Source organism: Symphalangus syndactylus, chromosome 3 (genome assembly GCF_028878055.3).
Source record: "Symphalangus syndactylus isolate Jambi chromosome 3, NHGRI_mSymSyn1-v2.1_pri, whole genome shotgun sequence".
Classification (NCBI taxonomy): Eukaryota; Metazoa; Chordata; class Mammalia; order Primates; family Hylobatidae; genus Symphalangus; species Symphalangus syndactylus.
Genome location: NC_072425.2, coordinates 102577144 through 102601664, shown reverse-complemented (window position 1 = coordinate 102601664; position 24521 = coordinate 102577144). Strand labels below are relative to the sequence as shown.

Below are 24521 nucleotides of genomic sequence, written 5' to 3'. Positions count from 1 at the left end.
CGGATTGCGTGCAGTAAAGAATTCAGGGCAAGTATCAAAGTATAGTGAAATTAAGATAGTTTATTAGAGGCTACTCTTATTACAGAGTAGGGTGTCCTCAAAAAGCAACAGGAGGAACGCCCCTACCTAAAACATAATACTTGCTTATATAGGGTATTAGAGGTAAAAATAATGTGCTTTATTATAAAGGCTTGTGATCAGCTTGTGACAGGCTATTAGTATTGTTATTCTCTCCTGCAACTATTGATTTCAGCAAGAATCTATATTATTATTTCTAATGTGAAACTCTAAAACTAAGAATGCTTTTTGTTCTTAAAATATTGGGAAACTTCCATAACTTCTGAGTCTTACTTAATTAGTTAGCACCACTAACTTGTTCCCTTAACCATAAATATCTTGTGAACAAGAGTACCTAACTTCCTGGGAATGTAACCCAGCAGGTTTGGCTTTATGCAGTCTTTATTCAAGGTACAGTCACTCTGGTTTGGATGCCTCTGACACCAAAGAGCTAATAGGCTCCTAAGAAGTTACCTGGCACGAAGATGATTATCTAGTGAGGTGTAGCCAGCACTCAGTCATTTTTGTCCTAAGGACATTTCTCACCGAGAAAGATGACTGAGAGGCTGACAGGCTGAGTGGAATAAAGAAGGAACAAAAGTGCCAGCCACAAAAGGAAAGATGGGTGAATTGGACTGCATTAAAATTGAGTTTGTTAAAATAAGAAAAAAGTAAAAAGACAAACTATGAAGATATTAGCAACACAAATAATTAGCAACGAATTATATTTCAGATATATAGGAATTCCAAGAACTCAATAAGGAAAAGGCAATCCAATAAAGAAAATCTTTCCTAATTATAAACAGGTATTTCACAGAAGCAGCAGCACAGAGGGTAAATAAACATGGGAAGGTGTCACCAGAGAAAGGTAAATAAAAATAACATACTGGCCAGACACAGTGGCTCACACCTATAATCCAAACACTTTGGGAGGCTGAAGCTCATGGATCACTTGAGGCCAGAAGTTCAAGACCAGCCTAGACAACATGGCAAAACCCCACCTCTACTAAAAATACAAAAGTTAGCTTGGCATGGTGGCAGGCGGCTGTAGTCCTAGCTACTCAGGAGGCTGAGGTGAGAGGATCACTTGAGTCCAGGAGGTGGAGGTTGCAGTGAGCTGAGATTGTACCACTGCAACACTCTGGGCAACAGAGCAACACTCCATCTCAAAAACAAATATAAAATAAAATAAGATACCATTTTACACCTAGACTAGCACAATAAAGAAATCTGATAATACTAAGTGTTGATAAGAATATCAAGCAATGGGAACTTTTATATGCAACTGGTGGGAATTTATAATAAATTGGCTCAGACACTTCAGGAAACAAATGGGTATGATATAATACTTTTGAATGTTTACATACTCTGCAACCCAGAAATCCTACTTTTGGGGAATATACCCCAGAAAAACACAGATGTGTGTGTACCCAGAGACATGAATAAGAGCATTCACAGCAACAGTGACAGAATACTGAGGAAAATGAAATAGGAGAACTTAACTGATCATAGAAGAGGCATATTGTGGTATATTCACACAAATATACAACCGTTGAAGTAAATGAACATGTATGAATTAAAATGTAATAATCTAGTGAGTTGTAGAGAATTACATATTATGATGCAAGTTTTCTAAAGCTCAGAAAAGCTAAATAATAAATTAGGAGTACATTTATATATCATAAATATATGGATTAGTTATAACATTGAATGAAAATAGTAAGTTGCAGAAGACTAGCGTATGACACCATTGACCCCATTTTTGTAAAACTGTAAAATAAGCAAGGCTAAATATTTATTGTTTAGCAACACATAGAGATATATAGAGTTTTACATGTAAAATTACCTATAAAAGTCAACAGCACATTGACATGGTAAATACGAAGTTCAAAATGGGATATCCCTGGCATGGAACAGAGAGCTGGGATGGTGGAGGGCCACACGAGAAGCTTCAATAGGATTTTTGATGTTTGCTTCATTCTCTAGGTGATGTGTTCACTGGTGTTCATCTGATCATGTTTTTAAATTGACAAGCATGTTACATATACACCATGGAATACTATGCAGCCGTAAAAAATGATGAGTTCATGTCCTTTGTAGGGACATGGATGAAGCTGGAAACTATCGTTCTCAGCAAACTGTCACAAGGACAAAAAAGCAAACACCGCATGTTCTCACTCATAGGTGGGAATTGAATAATGAGAACACATGGACACAGGAAGGGGAACATTGCACACTGGGGCCTGTTGTGGGGTGGTGGGAGGGGGGAGGGATAGCATTAGGAGATATACCTAATGTTAAATGACAAGTTAATGGGTGCAGCACACCAACATGGCACATGGATACATATGTAACCAACCTGCACTTTGTGCACATGTACCCTAAAACTTAAAGTATAATAAAAAAAAATTGACAAGCATGTTGCATTATCTTCTTTTGTAGTATCAAGTATTACATAATACAATTTTAATTAAATAAAAAAATTATACATATCATTATTTCTGCCAAGATGGCTATTCTTCCATCTCCTTCTTCCTTGAGTGCTCTTTTTTGCATTGTTGAATTGAATGAGGGTAGACCTGATAGAAGGAGAAAGTATTTTGTTTTTTGTTTTTGTTTTTGTTTTGAGACAGAGTCTTGCTGTGTCACCCAGGCTGGAGAGCAGTGGGGCAATCTTGGCTCTCTGCAATCTCTGCCTCGCAGGGTCAAGCAATTCTCCTGCCTCAGCCTCCTGGGTAGCTGGGATTACAGGGATGCACCACCAGCCCCGGCTAATTTTTGTATTCTTAGTAGAGACGGGGTTTTACCATGTTGGCCAGGCTGTTATCGAACTCCTGACCTCAGGTGATCTGCCCACCTCGGCCTCCCAAAGTACTGGGATTGCAGGCGTGAGCCACAGCGCCCAGCTGAGAAAGTGTTTTGTAAGATGAAATATGTGGCCGGGAGGGGTGGCTCAAGCCTGTAATCTCAGCACTTTGGGAGGCCGAGGCAGGTGGATCACGAGGTCAAGAGTTCGTGACCAGCCTGGCCAACATGGTGAAACTTTGTCTCTGCTAAGAATACAAAAATTAGCCGGGCGTGGTGGCACGTGCTTGAAATCCCAGCTACCCAGTAGGTTGAGGCAGGAGAATCGCTTGAACCCAGGAGGGGAGGTTGCAGTGAGCTGAGATTGTGCCACTGCACTCCAGCCTGGGTGACAGAGCAAGATTCTGTCTGGGAAAAAAAGAAAAGAAAAGAAAAGAAAAGAAAAGAAAAGAAAAGAAAAGAAAAGAAAAGAAATATGCAAGTGCTATCTGAACTCAGCTCAGAACTAATGCTCTTCCCAGACAGGATCTTGCAAAAGTATTATAAAATGACAGAGTCAATTCTCCGTTACTCTCTATTACTCACATTTCAATTTGGTGGCTCACTTTTCAGTGTGAGTCCTGTCTTTAATACACACTGTTCAAGAGTGGATGCCAACTTCAAGTGGTTCCTGGCTGTCAAGGGCCTTCCCATTCCACGCCATAAAATGCAAGGGCCCATTGACATATTTTAGTGGAAGGGTATAAAAAGCTTCTTTGTTTTAACATACATTAAACACTTGTTACCAAACATGTTGGAGGAATACAAAGTGACAGTTTGTGATACATTTAAGTAATTTTAATTCAGACTGGCTTCTCCCTGTTACCACTTTCAGGGCACGTGAGGCAAAAATCTAACCACCCTCACCATCCCTACTCCTATCCCAGCACTCCTGCATAAACATTTACATCATTTCTAATTCCCACACCAAAGTCCTTCCTATCACCTACATCTTGCTACTGTCAGGGACATAAGGAGGTTAGGGAGGTGAGTGGGTGGAGGTGTGGGCAGGGGCAGGGGTAGGGGTTTGAGCTGACATCATACATACAACAGGAATTAAAGGAATCAGAATCACATGGCAGGTTGTGAACTAGATAGAGTCTGTGTATTGAAGTTACACAGCTCTAAGTCTAAATCCTCAGCTCTGACACTTTTTAGTTGGTGACAGTTGACAAGTTACTAAACTTCTCAGAGCCTCAGCTTCCTTACCTGTATAAGTGGTTAATAATACGTACATCCCAGGGCTGTAGTGAGAATTCAATTACATGTATAAGTTGTAAATACTCAGCATACACTCAAATATAGTGCTGTATTTGTATTGGGTAAATACGTGGAAATTAGGGAGTTCTAGGCTTTTGATAGAGACGGCTAATTTACTTGCTCATCCTTGAATGCAGGTTTCTTGACATTCCTTTTCACTGTTGAATCTATTTCCTGAGCCATTACAGCCACTGAACCAAAATCGGGCACAAGAGTTGACCTGTTTGTCATAATACCATCGAACCACATATTCACCACAGTTTCCAGGCTTCAAGGCTTCCAAACATCTAGGATCTAGAGTGAGAAAAGGAAAATGTGTTACGGATTTTTCTTATACTGAAGACATGAAAAATAAAAACTGTATAAAGTTATATAAATAAATTTATTCTTCACGCACACTAACAAACCAAGAAAATATGGTTCTAAGTAAGTGAAAGAAGGATTCCCTAAAACCCAAAATATTTCCCTCACCACCTGAAACTCTGCTACTAGATATTAATTCTTTTGAAAACATGAGAGTTTTTGATCCTCATTAAACCACATTAAAAGTGTTTATTTCCCTGAAAGCCTAAGTGAGACTTCACTGGCTAATACTTTTGTGGGGATTAGAAAGACAGGACTTCTTTCATTTACATTGGATTTAATTTACAATCAAATTAATATTTCGAATAAAAAATATTTCCACTTTCTGTACACATTTCCTCCCATTCTGTTCACAGAAAGCACCACTATGATCACATGCAATTGCCCACTATGAAAGGAAAACTGTTTAAGTTACCAAAAAAAAAAAAGTAAAATGAAGGACTGTCTTTATATTACAATTATATTTTTACAGGAGCAGCTCTTGCAGGACACTAAAAACATGATACAACCTTCTAATGTCATATTGTCTTATCGTAGAAATACATCTACTATAAGAAAGCATAGGACAGCTGTAACAATAAAGCCACATTCTCCTAATAAGGTTCCTTTAATTATGGAACTCCTCATTTGCTAAATCCCTTTTTATTGTATGGTACTCTGGAGTGCCTTGATTAGTATTTCCTACTTCAGGAAGTGATTCCAAGGTGGGAGAAGCCAAAAAACAAATAAAAAACCCCCAAATAGATAATTGCTATCTGGGACTTATATGTCATAAACTTTATTTTGCAATAGCTAACCAGCACTTTCTCTTCCTCAAACATTTTCCCAGATTTGGGGTATGTCTTGGTTCATTTATTTTCTAAAACTTACCTCTAAATCTACCTCTACTATGAAGACTCCCTAGACCAAATGGAAATGAGCCATAGATTTCTACTACCTCTGCCCTTAAAAACAAAACCAAATAATGTATATTGTGTAATTTATTTTAAAGATAATCTAAACTTTTGAGCACAAAAATTGTCTCTCATGTTCTGCAGAAAATATGTACATAATAATACTTTTCTATAGATATTAACTCCATAGAAAATATGTTAATGAATCAGAATCTAGATTTTAGCTTGTTTCTCTTTCCTGTGCAATAAAAGGATCACAAATTCAAATGCCTACATGTGTGAAGGGCACATGTAAGACAATAGGGAGCAGTACAGACTATGGCAAACAGCAGAATATAATCCCCTCTAAAGGCATTCAAATTAAAATAATAAATACTATAAGAACTTTGAAATTCTTTATAGACCAAATTTACTCCACAGCCAGCCAGTTTTCAAATTCTACATACAGTCCAGTGAAAACTATATTTCGTCCTGCTTGTTTAGAATCGTAACATTTTCTCTCTGGGTAACCCTGTGCCTTCCTCACATTGTAGATACAGTAGCAGATTGGCAGATCTCTCTTACCTTTGTGCACAAAATCTGTGCACAAGACTGTAGAATCAAAATGGGACTTGGAGTTCTGGTTTACCTACCCTCTGTCCCACCCACGGGGGTGCTGAGCAGTGGCCTGGGGGTGGTGGTGGCCTCAGATGAGGTAGTGGCAGGCAGATCATCAGCCCAGGTTGGCTCTGGAGCCTTATCATCTTCATCCTGGTCTCTGGTGACACTCAACTACACACAAAAAAATTCACATTTTGTGTTTCTGATAATATCAAGTAAAAAAAATACAGTTTGCTTTTGGGAACATATAACAAGTTCAGCCATGCTGTGTTTCCCTAGCTCTCTGATACTAACTATTTCAAATAAAACTCAGGACATAATGCCCCTCCTCTGTGTCATGCATCCCTGAATACCCAAGTTGGGGATTTTCCCACAACTTGGTGTGGGTGTATTTGTGTGTACACACACACACACATACACACACACACACACACACACAGAGCCCACCTCCAGACACAGATTTTTGGGTGCTAGGACATCCAAAGCAGGTGTGAAAGATGTGAAGTTGAGAGGAGTTTATTTTCATTCTTAGCCACTGCTATGAGAAAATAACCCCTCATTTCTTTAACATTTTTATGACCTTTCTCCATTTCCTAACACTAGACATCTTAACAATATATTCCAAAATATTTACCATGAACTCGATCAATTTTGAGATTGGGAATTAGGGTAGCAGAAGACAGTAATACAGCTGAAATAAAAACAATATGGCCACTTTTTGATTGCTTACCCAGATCTCAGCTGCAGACACCTTTGCCTGCTCTTTCTATTATCAGACCCCAGCTAATACCAAATGCTGTAGGATGCTTAATATCTAAGATGCTCTAAGAAATGTTTGATATCTAAAGAACAAAGGATTTTCATTTCAAAAGCAAATTTTCTGGACTAAAATTTCCAAGTTTCATCCAAATTTATGATATGTAATGAAACAAGAATGAAAGGCGTTTTACTTTTTTAAAAAAATCATGTCTTTATAGTAGAATGATTTATAATCCTTTGGGTATAGACCCTGTAATGGGATTGCTGGGTCAAATGGTATTTCTGGTTCTAGATCCTGGAGGAATTGCCACACTGTCTTCCACAATGGTTGAACTAATTTACACTCCCACCAACAGTGTAAAAGTGTTCCTATTTCTCCACATCCTCTCCAGCATCTATTGTTTCCTGACTTTTTAACGATCGCCATTGTAACTGGCATGAGATGATATCTCATTGCGGTTCTGATTTACATTTCTCTAATGGCCAGTGATGATGAGCTTTTTTTCATGTTTGTTGGCTGCATAAATGTATTCTTTTGAGAAGTGTCTGTTCATATCCTTCACCCACTTTTTGATAGGGTGGTTTTTTTCTTGTAAATTTGTTTAAGGTCTAGTATAAAGACACGTGCACATATATGTTTATTGCAGCACTATTCACAATAGCAAAGACTTGGAACCAACCCAAATGCTCTTCAATGATAGACTGGATAAAGAAAATGTGGCACATATACACCATGGAATACTATGCAGCCATAAAAAAAGAATTAGTTCATGTCCTTTGCAGGGACATGGATGAAGCTAGAAACCATCATTCTTAGCAAACTAACACAGGAACAGAAAACCAAACACCGCATGTTCTCACTCATAAGTAGGAGTTGAACAATGAAAACACATGGACACAGGGAGGCGAACATCACACACTGGGGCCTGTTGGTGGGTGGGGGTCTAGGGGAAGGATAGCATTAGGAGAAATACCTAATGTAGATGACAGGTTGATGGGTGCAGCAAACCACCATGGCACATGTATACCTATGTAACAAACCTGAACGTTCTGCACATGTACCCCAGAACTTAAAGTATAATAATAAAAAATCATGTCAGTCATTCTTGACAATTACCAGGAGCTAAACAAATCTTTTATGGGAATAATTATATTCTTTTTTCTTTTTCAAAATTTTCCTTGGATTCCAGCTGTTTGCAATTGAATCAGTCATTCACCTGAGTCCTGACACTTGGTTATTTATCCTTGCAAGAGTTTCTCTTGTTTATGTTTGTTTGCTTTTTTATTTATTTAAATAGTCAAATAGGTGACCGAGATAGTTTTTTATGCTTTTTTTACCCAGGGATCCTGGTATGCTGTCATCATTAGCTGCCCTCTGCCAGCTAAGCTGTTCTATTGCTTTTGATTTTTTGTGTGTGTGCATGCACACATACACACACAAGAAGGAAAAACTAATTAGTACCATTACTCATGTATGTGTATTTTTTACAGTGACTAAATTACTATCAGGTGACTGAGAGCAAAGATTTCCATTTGGATTGGTCATTGGCCCCATATAAAGGGCACACAATTCAAATACAATAGGAACTTTTCACTGTCCTCTAAACATAACTTTTGGTACAAGTGGAGACAAAACTATGGATTACTTGAGGTTCTTCTTTCTTTCAGAATGATCCTGTATGCACATACAGCAATTTGAATGTGAACTTTAAAAAATAATCATTATACTAGAGAATTTAAAGCTAGAGGAAAACTTTCTTGGTCCCTTCTTTTTTATTTTTTTACAGAGATAGGGTCTTGCTGTGTTGCCCAGGCTGGTCTCACACTCCTGGCTTCAAATGATCCTCCCATACTGGCCTCCTGAGCCCAGCACTGGAGTCCCTTATTTTCTACTGGGGGGAATACAAAGCTATAAATGATTAAGAAACTCTCCAAAAGTTATTGGTAAGCTAGTGACAAACCTTCAGGAAAAAAAGTACTGTTGTTTTTTGTCTGCACGTATTTGATTTTAAGCAAGAAGTAAGAGTTTGAGTAGTTTATCAAACATAAAAGCCAACTGACATTAGTCTACACTTCAGATATACGGTCTAGAAGGTGAGACTGTTCCACTGAAGACGCAGGCTAAGCAGCACAGTTTTCTTCAAGGAATTAACTCAGCCTTTAAATCTTTACCTTGTTCAAGTCCTGAGTCCTCAAAAGTTATATTTTACCTCTTCTAAGCTTAGGAATGTGTGTTTTCATTCTCAATCACATAATCATCTGGAAATTTTGACATCTGTTAACATTACCCCACAGATTCCAAGACAAGCAAAATTAACTTTAATAAATGAAAATAATTTCATTAATTTTCTGGCTCAGTGAGATGTCAGATTATTTCAACAAATGCATAATTATTATGGCTTGCAATTTTTATAATTTCCTGACCACAAAAGCAAGCATGTTAATTGAAGGGAATTTTAGAAAATGTGGATATCAAAAAAAAGAAAATAGAAATTAGAAGTAATTCTACCTCCTAAAGATAGTCATTGTTGGTATTCAGGTATATTTTTCCCTAGTCTTTTTTCTATGTGCATATCCATTTTTTTTTTTTTACAAAAAAATACTGTATGTTTGGTTTTCTATGCTCTATGCTATTTTAAAAAATATACTATATTATGATAATTCTACATATTTCACCATGACTTTATAACATTTATTATTATTATTATTATTATTTTGAAGACAGAGTCTCGCTCTGTTGCCCAGCACGATCTTGGCTCGCTGCAACCTCCACTTCCCAGGTTCAAGCAGTTCTCATGCCTCAGCCTCCCAAGTAGCTGATATTGCAGATGTGAGCCACCACGCCCAGCCTCCTCCACATTTTTATAACCTTGCCTTCCACTACTCCCAGAATATCTGGTCAGGACCTTTCATTCCTTCTTCCTCTCTATTCTGCCTCAGGCTCTCAATATCAACCCGTCCGCCACAGCCTAGGAAAAGTTGGTCTCCATCTGCAAAACCTTCTCCAATAACCCAGTCAGTACTGATTCTCCCCTTCTAGATGATGCACAGTACCTTCTGACTCTTCTATACTGGGTGCTGATTGTGTAGAATTTAACCTTTAGTCCTATCCTATTGAAGAGTAACAGAATATGCCTCCCAAAATATGCCACTTTGGCACATTGATTATTTTGAACTGAAGGCAATTGAAAATCAGATACAAGCTCATTTGTCTAAATGCAGGACATACATTCGTAAAGGAATCCCTCCTTGGAAAATCAGGGTTAACGACTCGAGAGGAGTCTAGTCCCTTACTTAGCCCAGAGATACACCAGAGGACTCTACATAACAAACAATTCACTAATCCTTATCTTCCATTAGTTCACCCATATGTTTACCTTCCCACCATCTGCTGCTGTAGAAAGTCCTTTCCCATTGTCTTGTCACTCCTCTAAGCTCTATTGTTCTTTCGTTAAGATGCCATATAAGACCAAGCTATCACCCCTTTGAGCTACTCATCTCCATGCTCCTATGTGTATACGCTACATGTTAATAACTTCTGTGTGCTTTTCTGTTGTTAATCTGCCTTTTGTCAGTCTAATTTACAAGGCCCTCACTAATAACCCTAAGATGGGCAGAGGAAAAAAAAATTTCCTCCCTTCCACTATCTTGTATAATTTCTTGTTTCCTATGTATAAATACCACTTCCCTGATAAGAGAAATTATCTTTTTTTCTTTCTTTTCTTCTTTCTCTACCTCTTTTTTATTCTATCTCCATAGAGTAGAATAGGCAAAAAGTATCCATTAAACAAATTCACAATGGGTTAATCTTTCTGTTATACTCATTAGGTTGAACTTAATAAGGATATGCAAAGAGCGAAAGAGAAAGGGATAAATTTGCATTATTTAATTCCTCTAGACTTCAGCATCATCAGTTTTCAAATAAAAAAATTAGGCCCTAACATGCCTTCCAACTCTAAATGTTGGATTTAACCAACACAAACGACTGGCAGAATACACACCCAATTCTTGGTAGTGATTGCCTCTGGAGAGAGGAGGAAAAAGAGCTCTGGAGGGAAAAAGCTAGGACTTTATCTGAAGCAAGAGTAAATGAACAAATGGAAACACTGTTTACTTCTGGGTGGTGAGTACGCAGTCAAATGTTTGTTTCTATTCTTTTTAATAAATCTTAAATCTGAAAACACAAGCTTGCTTGTCAGCTCTGCACATTTCTACTCCAGCCACACTGGCCTGCCTTGGAAAAGAAGGCTGGCTCCAGCTCCAAGCAGGGACACCATAGTAAAAGGTACAAACAAGGAGTCTAGGGGCACCTGAGAGGCGAAACCTGGAGTCCAGGGCTGCTCCGTGTAGCTGGACAAGCAGACGTGTTATCACCACTCTCTTTCAGCCTTTGAGCTGATCTTTAAAGGGAGGAAAACAGACTCAGTGCAGTATCCCAAGAACATGTATGCATGCATGGGCTAAGGAGGATTTGCTGACCAGATGCCACATCCAAAAGGTCTTTTGCTTTCTGATTTCCAAACATTTTCCTTGAATTTATTACCCAGAATTTTGCATATATTACAAAGTCTTCAAATCTGAACACATGTCTGCTCTGGATGAATTCTAATGACCATCTGTGTTAGTGTTTGTGTTAAGACTTAGCATTTTCCCAGGAGTGTGGGTCAAAATTTCTCCAATTTGGCTCTGGGGATTCTACTGCCAGTGCGCTCCACAGCCAGCATCTTCAAATTGTCTGGCTTCTCAGGAGTCCTTCTTGATTGATTCTCCCCAAGAATCAAACACACTTCTTTGTCAGGTCTCTCTGCACTCAAATACTTAAACTGAAGGTTATTTATTTGCATTTTAAAGTTACTGGGGCCTTTAGGAACACCTTGAGTTTGGGCTGCACCTCTCTGGATTAACTGTGGCTTTCATAAAGGGGTGGAATACAGGATTTTGTTCTATTTAAACCTCTCACACATTAGTGCAGTAAAATAGCCTGCATTCTGGCTTTACCCAGTAAACATTTTTGACAGCTGTAATCATATACTTTTAGAACAGGAAGAACATTCTAGTAACAATCTTTTATTTTACAGATGAGAAAACTGAGACCTCAGGAAAATAGGTGATTCCCCTAATGTCAGGCAGCTATCAGATTTCATTTCTAAGATGTCATTCATCGTGAGATATACTATAAATTTTAAAATAGTTTTGAAAAAAGACCACACACATTAAATAGATGCATCCCAATTTCAGAAATAATAAAATAGAAAAACTACAGACTTTGGAGTCAAGAGAATAGTCCTAAGCTTCAGCACTGAGACCACAAGCCAGGTTTCCTGACTTCCAGGTCTGGAATATTTCTTCTAGATCAGTTAGCAATATGTTTATTATTTTTGTTTTTTTCCTCTTCCATAACACAGGTGCATGTTATATTCTCAAGGTAACAAGTCTATTATAAGCAATAAATAATACTTATACAGTAACCTTTTGTAGTGATACTAATAATTAGTTGTTATGTAGGGTTTTATGAAGAATTTGATTGTTTTTCATGATCACGGTGAGAGAATGTTAATTTTATTTTTCCCTAAGAACATATTTTGGTAGAAAGAAGAAGAGGAAGGAAGGACAGAGTTAGGTGTCTTAAGGGAGTGACAGAAAGGACAACAGTGAAAAGGAAGAGACAACAAAAGGGAAATGGTACTTCTGAGATCATTGTTCACTAGCTTTGCAGTATTGCCTAGGGTAGGCTCAGGAAGGATCTGAGAATAGAAAGGTTGTAACAGATTCATTTTATTTTAAATGTTTGGATACTGTAATTATACTTATTAAAGGTGGGTTTGCATGCACAGAGGCATAAATACATTTTTGTATGTGTGTATGTGTATATTGTGTGTGCGCGTGCGTGTGTGTGCAGTCAAGTGCTGCATAATGATGCTTTGGTCAACTACACCACATACATGACAGTGGTCCCATCGGATTATAATACTGTATTTTTACCCTTTTCTATGGTTAGATATGCTCAGATATACAAATACTTACCGTTGTGTTTCAATTACCTACAGTAGTACAGTAACATGCTGTGCAGGTTTGTAGCCTAGAAGCAATAGGCTAAACTATCTAGCCCAGGTGTGTAGTAGGCTATACTATCTAGATTTGTGTGTGTACACTCTATGATGTTCACACAAAAACAAAATTGCCTAGCGAAACATTTCTCAGAAAGTGTCCCTGTCATTAAACGATGTATGACTGTATGTCAAAGATTTAAATGTGAATATAAATGCACGTTTGTTCAAACCAAATATCTATAAGGAAATAATTGTTTAAAAATTCAGTTTTGCATTGGTGCTTCTTTAAAAAGAGCCAGAATGAGAAAGCCTAGAGACAAGAGGCGCTATCCGAGAAGGTCAAGTTCATTGCAAGGTCTCACTATCTGGGTCAAAGTTCCCCTAGAGAGACCTAGCTGATGTTCGGTTTCCCTTCATATGGCTCTTGGTGTTATAAATCCAGAGTATTTTGGTTGTATTTTTCTTACGTCCTCCCCTCCCCAGCTACTAGAAAGCTTCATATGTCTTAATCTGTTAATGTCATTTGTCTCTCAAGGTCATCGGGCTTCCTGGGACGTGATACAGAGGCATCTGTTCTTACTTTTCCTCATTATGTGTCATAACTGCCTTGGATGTCCCTCAGGCACCTCCACTTTACATGGTGCAAACTAAACTCACTATTTTCCTTTTTAAAAAAACCCACCATGCCTTTTATATTCTCCATCTCAGTATATAGTGTTTCAATCCATCTCATCACCATGCTAGAAACCCAATAGTCCTACCCAAACCCCTCCCTCCCCCTAACCTCCAATCCTTTCAATCACTATATCCTGTTAATTGTACCCTAGAAATGGCTTTTCAATCTGTGCCTCCTTTTTATTCCCACTGCTCCTGCCTTCTTTCAGGGCCTCATTATCATTTTCCTGGACTATGACGCCTCATATCTCAGCCTCCAGTCTCCTCATCTCCTCCTCCTACGTATGTTTCACACAGCAATCAGGGTTGTTCTTTCTGTGAACCAAATATGACTGTATGACTCTTGCTTTTAAAACTCCTCTGCTGTCTCTGCCTGCCTGGCCTATAGATGAAGTTCAAGCTCCTTGCCTTAATACGTTAAGAAATTTATAATTAGTCCTTACATTACCTGTCCAGCTTTAACTCTCATCACTCTGCCACCCACACCCTAGGCTACAATTAGACTGAATTTGTTCAACTTTCTTGAAATGCCATGGCACTTTAAAGTCTCCCTTTGCCTACTGTTTTTTTTGTTTGTTTGTTTTGGTTTTTGCTAGGAATACCCTTCCCCCTGCTCTTCTCTTGAAAAACTCCTAGTTATTCTTAAAACTTGACTCAATGTCACCTCCTCTGTGATGCCTTATGTTATGAACTAAATGTTTATGTCTCTCCAAAAATCATATATTGAAACCTGAATCCCCAGTGTGATGGTATTTGAAGGTGGGGACTTTGGGAGGTGATTAGGTCATGAGGGTGGAGCCTTTATGAATGGGATCAATGCCCTTATAAGAAGTGATGTGAGAGATGAGCTGCCTCTCAGCCATGTGAAGACATAACGAGAAGGTGGCTGTTCACAAGCCAGAAAGCCCTCACCAAACACCAGATTTTAGACTTCCCAACCTCCAGAACTGTGAAAAATAAATGTTTGTTGTTTAAGCCACTCAGTCTATGGTATTTTTGTTATGGCAGCCCCAACAGACTAAGACACTTTCCCATTACTCTTTCCTGAAATCAATTGCATCATCTCTGTGCTTCCTTCATAGCTCTGGCTAAAATTCGTAATGCATCTTGTACTGACCTATCTCCCTGAAAGAATGTGAGCTTCTCTCAGGCAGGAGCCATGTCTTAAGAGCCACACCATCTATCACAGCAGTTAATAATCAATACATGCTATTGGAATTCATTGGTATTAATATAGCAAAAAATGTGATTCAGTGATTATAAGGAGGGCTCAGTTTAAGCATCAGTTTCTGGATGAAACCTGAGCTTGTTCTTGTTTAGGAAGGCTTTAGAAAGGGATGTCGATTGACAAAGAGAGGGACAAAGTGGTAAGTCACACAAACAGGAGAGGCCCCAGTAGCGGTCCATGCTCAGGAGGAGATAGACTGCGTCCATTATTGTCTGGAATTTACTTTAAAATGCACAATATAGATCAGGGTTGGCAAACCACTGTGGGCCAAGTCTGAGTCGCTATCTGTTCTTGTGAATAAGTTTCATCAGAACTTATTCATACTCATTCATTTAAGTATTATCTATGGTTATGTTTCTACTTCAAAGGCAGACTTGAGTAATTGGAAGAGAAATCAAATTACCTGAAAATCCAAAACTATTCAGCATATGGTCCTTTACAGAGTTTGCTGACACCTGGTATAGACCATGGAGTATAAATGTTTGTGTTAATTTCAATCTGCAATTTAGTAGAATCTATTGCCCTGACTGGAATTACCCATTTTGCAGTTGGTTACTACTTAATCAAATAGAAATATGTTAGAGGCCTTTCTGCCCTTTTGTGAACAGGATATGAGAATCTAGTGAGTTCTATAGTCTGTGCCCTTAGGAATGGTATTCTAGGCCTGATTCCTGAATGGCCCTGAGTCCAACTACTGATCCGAATGTTCATTAGGGCCTTAGTCTAAGTAGACTGTTAGCTGAATCCTCATGTTAGAACACTGTTGCACATGCTCATGATCACTCTTTCATGTACATGAATGAAGGCTTCAGAAAAGGGCAGTGCAAGGACTTTACTGAGCCTGCAGAACAGGGGCATGACTGCCGTGTGCCTGCTTGCCAGAGGATGTCCATGGGGGTAATAGAAATTGGTCTAGACTTGCCCAAGTTGCAACTTGGTGGAGAAGAGACTATAGCACTCATCAGTACCTATAAAAGGCTCCCCCATTTTCTCCTTAAACAAACTAATATTTGCCCATAATCTGATTGGCTGAAGTCAGTTCCCAGAAGCTTGCTATGAGGACAATTTGTTTCAATTGATTCAGGAGGTGGTTCTTCACATGCTATATGATTGAGGAGCTCTGAAACAGAGCATCTACTTTGCACCATATGCATATATAGCCTCCCTCACAGTCCTCACTCAGAGCACAGGAGGTGGAAGCCAAATGAGCAAATGCATGGCTTGGAGTGTGGGAGAGTGGCCAGTTGGGCATATGCATATTTAGAAAAAACATGAGAGGGTACAAAGTGGGAAGCAGATGCACAGACGAAGAGGGAGAGTTGTGGCCTGGTATGAAAGGCACTGCACAGCATGGCAAGTAGGTGAATTCAGAGTGTCATGTTAATCTGTTTTAGCATACATGGTTACTTTGATGGTGATAGGAGTATAATATAAAAATATTATCAGCAATATTTAATAAATACTTTTATAAAATATGTAAGTTTTTAAAAATACCCTACAAAACCTAATGCTATTTCAGAACTGGAAATCTAGAGCCAAGATACTAACATTTAGAGCCAAGGACCTAAAAATACACGTGCCTCAGCTGATTCTTGACAATGCAGGGCAGAATGATCTTTGATATGAAACAGAGAGAATACATCATTTTAAGCTCACAAAGTAAGTGAGACAGTTACTTACAGACTCAGAAATTTCTTTTTGAGGCTCTGGAGTAGATTCACTGAGTTCTTCCCCTGACATCCCAAATCCAGGTTGAGGTGATGATGAACCAAAAATTTGAATGAGATAGGAATCAAAATCCTCACAAATTTTTTGAAACAATTTTTGCTTCAGGGTGTCTTTTAAAAAAGAAGTAGAAAAGAGAGATAGTAGAAGCAATGAAACAATACTTAAAATTCATTTTAAAAGATCTACACTCTCCTTAAAATATGTAATTTCCCATTACTTGAAATCAACTGCTAAGTTAACTAACTTGTAAAAGCATTTTTACATCCTGTGTAAGAGGTCATCTAAAATAATTTGACATATATGACACAAAGAGGCAAAAGAATGACTTTAATGTATGTTCATCCAAAGTGTCTCTGTTCAACATCAATCACTCCTCGTCAAGAGCTAGCCTCACCCATAATAAGTTGAATTGGCAACTACCTCTGGCTTTAAGGATAGCAAATGGCCAGCCAGTTGAAAATATTCTTTACAGGCTGTAACAAATTACTAACTCCAGATAGAATGATAAAGTTCTTCAAGGATTAAAATATAAGTTGGCTCTGAAATGTCTTTGGCTATTCTAACACATTCACAGCCCAGTGAGATTGAACTATCAGATAAACAAACCCACCAGTCAGCCAGCAGGGTATTGATGAAGTAGAACCCCAGGTTAGAAAGCTCTGGAGAAGGTGAGAAATAGCAAATGGAAAGTTTCTGAGAATGGTATGCTTTCTTTAGGGTCAGTGTGCTGGTACACGGAGTAGGCAGGGCATGAGGCACTGATGGGCTGTGTCCAGCCACATCAGACTCCACTCCCAGTGGGTAAAGGAGGAAGGATGAAGCCAAACTGAAGCCTTTCACTTACTTCACAAACTTGCCAGGTACAGGCCTGCCAGAATGAATAATCAGTTTCCAAAGAATTAGGATAAATTTTATTATAAAGTCTTACTGACCATAATTTAATCATAGATTAAATTAGATCAATGTCCTAGGATGGCTCATTAGTAAATATCAGTTAATGTGAAAGGATAAACTTAGCATAGAGAAGCCCATCAGATTAGCACTGGCTGTACAATAAATTTTATTTATTTTTTATTTATTTTTTGAGACAGAGTCTCGCTCTGTCACCCAGGCTGGAGTGCAGTGGCGCAATCTCAGCTCACTGCAACCTCTGCCTCCCAGGTTCCAGCAATTCTCCTCCCTCAGCTTCCCGGATAGCTGGGACTACAGGCACACACCACCATGCCCAGCTAATTTTTGTATTTTTAGTAGAGACGAGGTTTCACCATGCTGGCCAGGCTGGTCTCTAACTCCTGACCTTGTGACCCACTGTGCCTGGCATTGTACAATGAATTTTAAAAGGTTGTTCTTTGGCCAGGTGCAGTGGCTCATGCCTGTAATCCCAGCACTTTGGGAGGCCGAGGCGGGTGGATCACGAGGTCAGGAGATTGAAACCATCCTGGCTAACACGGTGAAACCCCATCTCTACTAAAAATACAAAAAATTAGTTGGGCGTGGTGGCGGGCTCCTGTAGTCCCAGCTACTCGGGAGGCTGAGGCGGGAGAATCACTTGAATCCAGGAGGTGGAGGTTGCAGTGAGCTGCAATCATGCCACAGCACTCCAGCGTGGTGACAGAGTGAGACTCTGTCTCAAAATAAATAAATAAAAGGTTGTTCTTTGAGATAAATTCCTGATATCAACCTGTTTACTCATCATCTGCTTTCATAAAAACAGAGAATAGAACATGCCCTCTAATTCATCCCAGTTACTTGCATTTCTCGTCTCTTTAGATGACCATAACTTTTTTTTCATTCAGCATGTACTTCTTAATTCATTTTGATTTCCTGACTGTTTTCTGTTTTCTGGCTTGCTCAATCCCTTATTTTAGTTAGGTAACTTTCTGAACATTAACCCATGTTAGCAATATCCCCAAGTCCTATTCTTTCTCTCCATTCCTGTCTGTTGACCATGGACTCTAGTTAACTCCAAGGCCAACTCAGCACTTATTAACCCTGAATAAAGACAAGAGATTGTACCCTCCAAACTGAATGATATTAAACATTTTTAATCTTCTAGAGTTTATGTGTTACCATTTAATGTTGGCATAAGCCTTATTAGCCTCCAGATTTTTCTATTTGGTCAGGACAAACCAGTGATATGGTACTGAGAGGAACAACATAAATGCCTTTCCCCTGGGCCAGATAGCCTTCCTTACCTTGCAGGGTAAAGAAATCATCAAACTGGTAAACATGCTCTGGGTCAGTAGCAATTAGATTCATTTCTTTGTGGAATATTTCAAAGTTGGGATCATTTTTCTTCACCACCCCTATCACAAATATCTCCACATTGGTGTCACTGGCATTCTTCACCACTTCTGTCAGTTTCTCTTTATCACGAGAATCTGTCTGCCCATCAGTGATGACCAAGGCCACTTTTTTTACACCTGGCCTTGCATCTTCGAACATGTCGTTGGCTGCTTGGAGAGCGGTGGCTGTGTAGGTGCCTTCCCCCAGATACTGCATGTTGTCCACAGCCAACTTGAAGTCGTCCTTGCTGGAGAACTGCTTCAAATTAGCCACCTTCTCCACCTTATGGCTATAGTTGATTATGCCTATGCGGGCCGTGGCAAGGTCCAGAGCAACCCGGTCAGCCATAGTCTTCACAAAATTTTTAATGATCTGGAAGTTCTCTGGCCCCACGCTTTCTGAGCTGTCGATCACAAACACCAGCTCTAGTGGAGTCTCTTTGCATTTGGGCCCACAACCTAAATGGTGAATGTTGAGACAGAAAAATTGTGGGAATGATTGACATCAGATTGTTGAAGGGAGGAGAGAAAAAGGCAATGACAAAACTGAGACCTGAATTATTCTCTTCCTTTTCTGTGATTGTGAAAATACCTGACAGCTGTCTCCCTTCTGGTTTCCATACTTGACTCTTTTAAAATATATATATATATATATATATATATAATATTATATATATATATTTATATATTATATTATATATACATTATATATTATATTATATATATTTATATATATTTTATATATATTTTATATATATAGGGAAAAACACTGTAGTTGATAAAATAATACATACTTACATGCTCATTTCTTGGATTATAAAACAAATTTTTTTTAAAGAGTTAGCATGCCCTGTGGATGCCGTCCCAATAACATTCCTCTTCCTCTCCCAGAGAGGTAACCACCATCTGACATTTGCTCTTTATCATCCCACCATTGTATTTAATCTGAATCTGAAAGCTGATATTTCAGTCTTCAACCATAGCCTTATATGAAAATTGAAATTTGCTCACCAGACTGGCCAATGGATGAAATAATGGGATGAAAAATTGTCATTGTGGTAGAACTATTGGGACCTTAAATGTACACAGGAACAGCTATCCCTAACTACTCTAGTTTATGTCTCCAATCACCCACAATGACAACTATGGCAGCTTTCACATTATCTAGGAGGCCAGCAGTACATCCATGCTATGAAAGCTTTTGAGGGGAGTAATCCCCGAGAACACTAGTCAATTAAAAAAAACCTTCTATTTAGGTTGATAAACAACCACTTAAAGCAGTTGCCAGAGTCACCAGGAAATATAAATTATCAGGGTTCTGTTTCTTTATTCATATCTTCGTGTTGTTCAACAAGCCTGCCACAGAAAACCATCAGGAAATCATGTGCTATTTTTATAGGGCTTCTAGAACCCAGAAGCCATGTCTAGATTGGTCTCTCACTAGAGAGACTCCCAGGCTGCTTCTTAGGCCCAGCAGTCTTTTAGGGAATAAGCTGGTTCTGGGATTCTCTGTGTAGAAGGACAATATGCCTGCCTCTGACCACTTTAAGCCAAGAAGATTCTCCCATCATTATTCCATTAGTCTCTTGTCTTTTAGCTAATTTCTTTTCTTTACTTCCTCTTTCTGGTAATTCTAAGTCTACCATTCAGTCATGGAAGCATTTAGTAGTTGTGAAGCAAGGTGAACACCTGACTCTGTCCTCCCACCTTTGGGACTGAGTACAACTCAAAACTCTACTCAGAAAGAATTCATGGCTTCAGGAAAAACACAGACATTCTAATCACCAGCTAGGCTGGACTCAAATACCAGTTTGGCTCTTGTAGTCATATTTCCTTTGTTGAGTTTTTCTTCTCAGCTCAGGTAAATGTCACTGAATACAAACGAGCACCATACTAACAAAAGGCCCGGCTGCCTACATACTCTAGGCCGGCACCTTCACATGCCTTAACCAGCCTGGGAAGATGATTTTATTTTCTTACATCAGGATTCCCACAGTCTCTCTTACTGCTTCCTTTCAGTTACCATTGACTTTTCAAATGAGCTTCACATTTTCCCACTAGCTATATAATATACATGTGGACGAACACATTCTCTCACCAGCACAGTACATAGTGGGGCCGATACTTTAAAGAGATGTTTTTTTCTTGATAGTCAAATCTTACCACATATTTCTGTAATAAGTTTGATAATTTCTTCTTTCTAGGGGATAAAAAGAAAAATGTATTACTATATGTATGACTATAATATTTTTCCTATAGCCATAAAAGATATTACAATCAGCATTGGACCATTTGATTTAATCCTTCCACTGCAGAAAATAAAATAAATAACACAGAAGTCAAAAGTTGACTATAATAGACCATAACTAAAATGCGTTTGAGCTGTGAAACTTAACAGCTGAGACTTTTGGAATTCAAATTGCAACTGCAGCATTTATCAGCTGTGTGACCTTGGGCATTTGGTGCCCTAACAGTATCTGTGTCTCAAGGCTATGGTATGGATTAATCAATATTAATGCACACATTAGCACAGGGTCTGGCAACTGTAACATACCTACAGTGCTGTGGTGCTATATATACACTCAGTTATACAATTTAAACCACATGTGCTGAGCAACCAAGACAAGCCCCAATGCCTACAGAAAATTCCTTCTATGCTGTATTTTCTCTTCTTTTTCTGTACTAGTTCCTGATTTTTCAAGTCCTCTCTTCAGCTTCTTAACACTCTCACTTTGGCTCTTCTGTGACATTTCCCCATGTTCCTGAGTGCTCTTTCCTTGTCCTGCTGCCCACAAGCTCCATCAGAAGGGCCTGAAATGAGCTGGGTACTAGAAATAAAGCTGCCAATGCCCTTCCCTCTGCAGTGTGTTTATAAGTAACTACAATGAGACTAGAGAAGGCAAGATTCTACATTTGTCAAACACTTGAAGCTAAAAGAGATGATTAACAGAAGCCTAGATCTCAACAGGAAGGACCAGTGGACCCAATCTAAGAAAATAAAGTTTAATAGGTGCAAAAGTAAAATTTTTAAGAACAAATCTATAATGTCAAATCGAGGTGGAGGTGATGTAGCCTGTAACATGGCTTAAAAGTAGAATATATGGGGAATATTCATAGTATTTTAACTTTTTAAACTGTAAACTAAGTAAAAGCTAATGATTCCAAGTGGCTATATAAAAAGAACATCTACTGCAATGCTGAGTTATATAATACAATTCTACAAAATGAGAGTCAACAGTCTTCTTTTTTTCTAGGCCTTGTCATGCTTTTCCACATTTAAAAAGGCATTTTAAAAAATGTGCAACAAGAACATGTATAGAAAGGTAAAATGTATGTATTTATATATTTATATTAAGTATATCTAGAAAGGGGAAATATATGTATTTATATATTTGTTTGATTTTTTATAAATGGAGAAAATACTATACACCAAGTTTTATGGTTATAATTTGTCACTTAATACTATATTATAATTCATTTTCCACATTATTAAGGATTCTGAAAAACTTGATTACTGAAATTGAATGTATGGCCACTTAAAGGCTCTGTGATACACACTCTCACACTGTACTTTAGAAAAGTTGTGGTAACTGACACCTCCAACAGTAGTATATTACAATATCTGTTTTATTTTAGCCACACAATACTGGCTATTATTATTATATCATCTTTGTCAATTGGTAGAGCAAAATCTCTCATTGTTTTAAATTACACTAATTAAATTATTCATGAGGCTACATTTCATTTCATATGCATGTTTCCAAGTTGTATTCTCTTGTGCATATCTGTGTATGTTCTTTGTCTTATCTTTTTCTATGGGAATATTTGCTTTTTATTCACTTATAAGAGCAATGCATGTACAAGGTTAGATTTTAATTTTGCAAGATATTTTGTGGCATAATCAGGTTTAAAATGCTTGAAGTCACCATATATATTAATTTTTTCTTCATGTTCTTTGCATTTAAGTGACTGGAAGAGTTCATTTCTTCCACTAAAATCAATGAATAACTACCTTGGCTACTTGGTGCCAATGATGAAGGCATCGTATTTATACCCCTCAAAGGATTCACAGTCTAGGAAGAAGCAGACAAACGAAGACTTTCATAAGTGCTATGGAGACCCAAGGAACCATCTCGATCTGCTGGGAATTCCTGGGGCAGGAAACTGGGGATGGGACTGTGGTCCAGGGAGGCAGACTCTGACCAGGTTGGGACAGGGAAGGGGAGCGTTCAGGCAAGGTGGTCGGCCTTCTATCAGAGCATACTGCATTACAGTACTCGAGTAAACTTATGAATCAGGGCACATAGCAGAAACAATGACAAGAAATGTTGGAGACAGATGGACTCTTGAAGACCTTGTGTCATGTTGAAGAGTGTGAACTTTATCCTGGGCAGTGGGACTCACATGATCCCTAGGCAGAGAAGAGCTCTGGTGGAACTTATTTAAGAGAGATGATCATAGCAGCCAGTGGAGGGGTCTGAGTTTCCTAAATAATTCAGGCAAAAAAAAAAAAAACAACAGACATCAGAAGGCTGTGGTAGTAGTAATGGATGAGGAGGACAGGCCTGGAGGGACATTCCAGAGGAAGAATGAGGGGCTTGGTGAATAACTGGAAGAAAGGATGAGGGAAAGGAGTCTAAGAGGAGGCAAATGACAGTGGGGCCATACTCTGAGAGAGGCAGGAGTGGGATAGGGGCAGGTTGGTAGCTCATGAAGATGACTGAGCCCAGCTTGAGTCTGGCTGAGTCTCATACATCTGTAAGACATCCACCTAGAGATGTCCATGGGCAGCCAAGGATGTAAGATCTGGTGCTCGGGAGAACTGTCCAAGCAGGAGGCAGATTTAAGAAATGCCAATGTACAGTTGGCTGTTAAAACAGGGACTAAAAATAAGATTGCCTGGAGCAGGGCTTCTCAGCCTTTTTAAAACCAGTGTGTTTCCCCTTCCCCACATTTGATAAATATATTCTTTCTGCTTAAAATAAAAACACTATTTTTTCATTCACTATATGCTTTCACTGTACTATTGAATTAGCCTTTTCAAACTATATGTCCCCCTGCCTTTAGTGGCTGCATTCCCTGAGAGTTTGAAGACAGCGAAGACTGGGGCCAGACACTGGGAAATGCTAACACCGAAGTGACAGGTGGAGAAACAGAGTCTTTTTAAATAATTTTATGAGATGTATTAAAACATGTAATGCCATCAACGGCATTTGCCTCTTAAAAGAGGAGTTTGTCAGTCTGAAATGAATCTGCACAATTGATAGCTATTAGGGGACACATTCAATCACAGAAAGGATGAGAGTGGGAGAGGAAAGAGGAAAGAGGCCTTCTGAGAACAGCTTTCATGGGGGAGCAGCCTGAATTTGGTATCAGACAGGCCACCTCTAGCTATAAGGGCTCTGCTACGTGCCAGCTAGTTGACTTTGGGTATAATGTCCAACCTGACTTGTGTGTCTCCATTTGATGTGGAGATACTGTCTACCTCATGGAGCTGTCATGCAGATTAAAGGTGGGATCTTAGGTAAGAGAAGGTTATGGCCATCAGCCTGTCACTGTCTTCTTGTACCACAACCCACCAGTCCTACACTGCTTGGGGGTTTGGCCAGCATTCATGCCGCGAACCAGTCCTCATTTCCAAGCTCTGTCCAAATCCCCTGAAACCACCTGCTGTTTGGCCACCTCTTGGCTGGGCCCATGCATCCAGGCCAGTGCTTCAGCTCTCCAAACCCGTGGCCATTTCAACCGAGAATTCTGGAATCCCATGCATCCAGGGTGT

General features: G+C 38.9%; 1 protein-coding gene across 2 annotated transcripts in view; it reads right to left on the bottom strand.

The window, feature by feature from the left end:
- Positions 1-3526: 3526 nt before the first annotated feature.
- Positions 3527-24521, bottom strand: part of COL28A1 (collagen type XXVIII alpha 1 chain) — a 186333-nt gene continuing 165338 nt past the window's right edge. The window contains exons 31-35 of one of the 2 annotated variants that reach the window (XM_055272612.1): positions 20906-20942; positions 18653-19201; positions 16410-16567; positions 6050-6188; positions 3527-4455 (exon numbers count right to left, since the gene is read on the bottom strand). In XM_055272612.1, coding sequence (XP_055128587.1) covers positions 4283-4455; positions 6050-6188; positions 16410-16567; positions 18653-19201; positions 20906-20942 — 1056 coding nt within the window. In that variant the 3' untranslated portion in view covers positions 3527-4282. The remainder of the gene's footprint in view (positions 4456-6049; positions 6189-16409; positions 16568-18652; positions 19202-20905; positions 20943-24521) is intronic. The other variant, XM_055272611.2, reaches the window with a different exon arrangement.